This window comes from Typopeltis vanoorti, chromosome 12, assembly GCF_054136105.1.
Source record: "Typopeltis vanoorti isolate ZY-2024b chromosome 12, IOZ_Tvanoo_1.0, whole genome shotgun sequence".
Taxonomy (NCBI): Eukaryota; Metazoa; Arthropoda; class Arachnida; order Uropygi; family Thelyphonidae; genus Typopeltis; species Typopeltis vanoorti.
Genome location: NC_143560.1, coordinates 89,478,545 through 89,484,544, shown reverse-complemented (window position 1 = coordinate 89,484,544; position 6,000 = coordinate 89,478,545). Strand labels below are relative to the sequence as shown.

The following is a 6,000-nucleotide window of genomic DNA, read 5'->3' as shown; positions in this document are numbered from 1 at the left end:
TTAAATGTAAATCTGGAAACCGAGTCAATGAAAGAGCAGAGAACTGCTTTTCAAACTTCCTGAAGTTGGGACTTGACAAGGCAAAAAAGTTATATACCACTGCTTTAAGAGAAACAACATATTGAAAATGTTATTTCTCCAATATAGATAATAATCTGTATGATTATATTGTTGCATGATCAACTCACAGCAAACTTATTGGGACCAAAGGAATTTTATCATTAAATGTGGACTTTGTTTTATAAACAGGTTACAGATATATCCATGGGCTTACCTATCTTATCATCCTTAGTAAATTTCTTTATGATTCAAAATAAATGGATGGAAGGCTTGGACATGGTTTGCATATCCAAGCCAGATAGCAACTCAGACACGTGTGAATATTTTTCAACTGTTTTTGACCACATTAACAGCCAATGCAGGAGTCAGTTCAAATCAGAGAACTACTCTCCAGAATACTCTTATATGCAGCCTGAATAGACAGAAAATTATCTTTCATAGCATATAGAAAATCTGTAAAGAGAAGTATATGTATAAACAGAGACCCATGCCACTATCTGCTCCAAAAGTTTTCATTAAAACTAAACCACCAAGTGATCTCCCTATACTCATCAGCTCATCTATTAAAACAAGACTTCATTACAACACAAAGTGTTAATAAATACAACCATGACATAGAAAGAAAAGTGACTATGGAGTTTGCAATGAAACTGAGTGAATACAATAAATAAAATATCTTGTTATGTGAAGGACATTTCAGGGGGGGGGATAATTATAACAGCGGTATTATTAAAGAAAATAAATTGAAGTCTCCTCTCAAAAAAAATTTGTTCTACATAATTTTATATTTTCTTTGATGAAAAGCCCCAATTTATTCGGACATCTCTTAGAATAAATTAAATACTTTTCAGTGAAAGAAAAGGAAAGAATTTTCAGTGCTAATTAGAAATTAATTTCTTGGACAATTTAGAAACTGTAAATTAAAGTATTTGCAACTTTTGCACAGTTAAATATTTAACTTACAATAAAGTAAGAAATGCTGAAGTTATATTATGGCTTAAGTTCCTTCATTAATGAAGATTTGGAACAAAACAACTTCATTACATGTACTAACTTTAGCCACTGCTATGTACCATCAATGTCATTCATCTGAAATTGTACTTTGTTATGGCTTCTGTAGCAATATCATTTCTATGATGCCACCTGGCTGTCATAGCAATCATTCCAACAAGCAGAAGAGATGAATTTTTGAAACTTTTTAACTTTTAAAAAATAAATCAGTTTTTTTTTTTTTTTTTTAAATCAAAGCTTTTATCAATAAATTCCAGCTAAAATTTAGCTGGATTTTATTGATTTTTTTTTCAAGCTATAAATAAAATCTAAAAAGAAGCAAGTATATAATTTTTAGTCATCATTAAGGATTATGCTAAATGTAAAGTTTCACAAAGTTGTAAAGTGTTAAAAGCTGCACTAATCAGAAAAGTGAAAGAATGAATAAAAACAGATTCTTCCACATAAATCAGGAAATTGGTAGCTGTAGAATACATATTCAAGATGTGAGAAGTTGCTCTGATATTAACATTGCACTACTATAATTATCTCCTTAAATAATAAAACAGTGAGTATTTTAAATATGGTACTTTTATGTGTTTGTTTACTTCTTGATAAGGGAAAATAAGAAATAAAAGGAATTAACTGTGATGTTGCTGAAATACAGATGCTCAAGTGTATACAATAACTTGCAGTGCTGTTTCACAAAACTGCTTATTGCAATTTTGTAGCTGCTAAAAATTCTTCATGAATGCAAAACTGGTTTTTAAGTTATTTTAAACTCACATGACTTACTGCTTACCTATATATAAGTTTTTATTACATACTAAGAAATATTATTATTGTACAGCTGGCATTATTTTGTTTCACAAGAAAATACAGAAAATTCACATGAATTTAAGACTTCCTCTAAACAGCAATAAAAATTAGGGAACAGAATTTTCATATCACAGCACAGATCTTAGAGCCTTTGTGCCTATATATGATAAACCACTGTTTATTTACCATTTTTCATAATCAGACAATAATTTAATTACTTTTTAATATTTAAAAATTCAATCCATCTTTTTCTGTTTTGTGATGTAATAAATCATCAACATAAAATATCTTACATCACATTAAGAAGCATAGCTTACTTTTCTGCATTAGGAAGAAAAGATTTCTGATCTTTCTTAATATATACAATTTTTAAAATAACAGTAGGAATATTAAAGATTTATAATGAAAAGGATGAGATTCTAGCAGCAACATCAGTAAAACTTTTAGAAATTTAAAAAAAAAAATCATTATTTTCTAATAACTTAAGCTCCTGTGGGTGTATGTAGATGTGTGTGCATATATACATGAATACATACATAGATAGATATGCAACATGTGCTTCTGTATACAATTATTAGCAATTCAAAGCTAATTATCAAAACATTTATTAAACTTGATAAATAAAAAATTCAAAGCAAATGACAAAACACCATTTACATATCTTCAGTTTGCAGACATAAAATAAAAGTTCTTTCTATACAATTACTGAAATATTTATAATTAAATGTTTACAATCATATCACCATTAAGCATACTCCATGATAATTAAACAAATAACTAAAATATTAATTGCTATTAAAAAGAGCTGCACTATGTTGATTTTCCTTGTTCTAGTGGAATCTGCTTAGAAGTGCTACTTACATCAGAATTATTTAAAACAGAGGGTGAGGAAGTGTATGTACTATCAAATACTGTATTATCCTCAGCTAAACCTTGAGAAAGTTCTTCATGAGATGCAACTGAGGGCTGTTGCTGCTGCTTTTGACCTACTTTAAAACCCAAAACCTTGATGTAGTTTGCTGGCACAAGGCCAGTTTTTTTACCATCAATGCTAGCTAAGAGCCATCCTTTTATTCTTGGCTGGAGACCTGGTAGAAAGCAATTCAGTGGCAGATATATATTTTACTTCAGATTTATATTATCTATAAATCAGAAATCAACCTGCTTAGAAAAGTAAGTTGATATAAAGAAGTCTTTAAGATCAAGATAGTAATAAAATCTTGAATCTATGTTTATATTAAGGACAGGGAACTAAGGACAAATTTTTGTTCAAAAACATATCCTTAATAAAATATATATATATATATATTTGAAATTTAATTTAATGTTATAGTGTACTCCAATATATACAAGTGATTACAATCACGTGCCCAAAATATTAGATCCTGTTCTACATGTAGAGGTAAGCATAAATGTTCATTTTAGTCATAACTATTGTGATAATGAGAAGCAGCAGGAAAGAAGACAAATAACGTAGCAAGTTATGGATCAAATTGATTAGCTTGAATAGAACAGCATCTGGACAGTTACGAATGTTTCCATAAAAGGAAAAAAGTATTACCAGTATGCAATGTGGATCCGCTACATATTACTGTTAATTTGCAGGAGACAAGTCACATATTCAAAAATGGTGCATAATACGAATTATTCACTTGACAAAAATATGATATTATTCTATAAAGAAGCATAAATTCAGCTGCTACACTATCTTCATGCTAAAATATATCTACAACTGAAGGATATCAATACTTGTAAAATTATTACAGAAATAATGTTATAATAATATTATAACAAACACTCCACAACATACTAACCATCTTCATCACTACTATACTAACCATTATATTTGGACAAGATACATAAGACTGAATGATATAATCACGTAATCACAAGAAAGATATTTATTTAACCAAATATTTCGGTCTGGAAATAGCAGACCATCGTCAGTGGTATTACAAGAACAGTTTAAAAAATACAAGCTAGAATACTAACAATAGATCGTTAAAATTAGACCACGGCGCGTGATGTTATATCACTAAGTATGAAACGGAATATTTTGAAGTAGAAACATGATTGAATTTGCTATTAAAAAAAAAAAAATTTAATGAGTAATCTTGATTAGACTTTCCCCGATTTTTGATATAGATATATAGTCATTACGATTCAGGTTGGGGCGATGGAGCAAGGCCTCCATGCTTACATAGATCCCGTTATAGGTTCGAATGTTTGTTCAAGGAAAGCGTGGAGGCCTTGCTCCATCGCCCCAACCTGAATCGTAATGACTGTATATCTATATCAAAAATCTGGGAAAGTCTAATCAAGATTACTCATTAATTTTTTTTTTTTTAATAGCAAATTCAATCATGTTTCTACTTCAAAATATTCCGTTTCATACTTAGTGATATAACATCATGCGGCGTGTTCTAATTTTAACGATCTATTGTTAGTATTCTAGCTTGTATTTTTTAAACTATTCTTGTAATACCACTGACGATGGTCTGCTATTTCCAAACCGAAATATTTGGTTAAATAAATATCTTTCTTGTGATTATATCATTCAGTCTTATGTCGCAAGTATCCTTGAAACAACAAGATACATAAACTTGGCTATTCCAAATGTACCATAATTTCATATAAACAAACCACAACTGCTTCCAAAATTTATCAAACAATATGCAAAATTTATGATAAAAACTGAAACTTTTTAATCATATAAACCAAACCACCATTCACCTGATGATATTCTCTCTCTCTTTTATGATGCTTCTCTGTACAACAATTTCGATGTGCCCCAAACTCTGGACATCATCCATACACTTCTTGGAAAAGATCACAGCCTAGTAGAATGACGAATAATAAAAGAGGGGTAAAGTTAAAAAATATATAGTTTTATTGCTTCCGCCTTCCCTTACTGTTTTGTCAGATTTGAAGTGAACATGTGTTATGAAAGATGAAAGTGAACAGAAACCTCAATGTGTTTTGTGTTCTGAAGTGTTGTTGAATGAGTGCATGAAACCTGCGAAACTCCGACGACATTTAGAAACTAAACATTGTGATGTGAAAAATAAGCCAATTGAATTTTTTCAGTGACGCTTAGGGACATTAAATCATGGGAAAGATATAATTTAACCATAGGTTCCATTAATAGCAAAGCACTGGAAGCATCCTATCTCTTAAGTTTGCGCATAGTGAAAACGGAAACCTCACTCTATTGAGGTAAATTTACTACTTCCAGCTATAAAAAATGTGGTAAAAAATATGTTTGGCAACAAGTTACTAAAAGATGTTGATTTGGTTCCTCTTTCAAATGACGCTGTCGGTCGTAGAATTAATGATATGGCAGGTGACACAGAATCTCAGTTAATCGAAAGAGTTAAGAAGAGCCCTTACTATGCGTTACAAATAGACGAGACTACTGATGTTACAAATGATGCGCAGTTAATATGCTACGTAAGATATGTGCATGATAACATTGTTTTGTAGAACTTTGTCACTTTGGAATGCCACCAGAATTTAAAACTGTGCTTATACAACGCTGTCAAGCTAGTTAATTTTATTAAAGCTCAACCGTTAAATAAGAGGTTATTTTCAGTACTCTGCGAAGAAATGGGTAGTGAATATACACAACTTTTGCTTCATTCTGAAATTCGCTGGTTTCCAGGGGCAAAGTACTAACAAGGTTATTTCAATTAAGACACAAAGTTTTATTATTTGTAAATGAGCGTAATTCTGATTTTGCATCATTCCTTGTTGATGAAGCATGGTTATCAATACTATCCCATCTTTCAGATATTTTTTCGAAATCATATGAACTAAATCTCTCCCTTCAGGGAAATTTTTTTAACTGTTCTTGATGCCTACGATAAAATAAAGGCAATCAAGAAAAAACTGATTTTATGGATTAATTATGTAAAAGACGGACAATTTGCACCTTTTCCAACATTGGAATTCTTTTTAGTGGAAAATAATACTTTTGTTCATTCTGAGTTTGTAGAAAGGGTTTGTGACCACCTCAAAAATCTGAAACGAAATTTTGAAACATTTTCCGAATAACCTTTATAAGAAATTTCCATGGGTTCGCGATCCATTTCAGGCTTGCAGTCACAAGAACGACCTTTCGTTATCGAAAAA

At 30.6% G+C, this 6,000-nt stretch overlaps 1 protein-coding gene across 1 annotated transcript in view; it reads right to left on the bottom strand.

Moving 5' to 3' along the window:
- Positions 1 to 2,331: 2,331 nt before the first annotated feature.
- The window catches only part of Pex13 (peroxisomal biogenesis factor 13), a 52,827-nt gene continuing 49,158 nt past the window's right edge, over positions 2,332 to 6,000 (bottom strand). Inside the window, exon 5 of the mRNA XM_090401291.1 lies at positions 2,332 to 2,957. Within this exon, the coding sequence (XP_090257417.1) occupies positions 2,680 to 2,957 (278 nt within the window). The 3' untranslated portion in view covers positions 2,332 to 2,679. The remainder of the gene's footprint in view (positions 2,958 to 6,000) is intronic.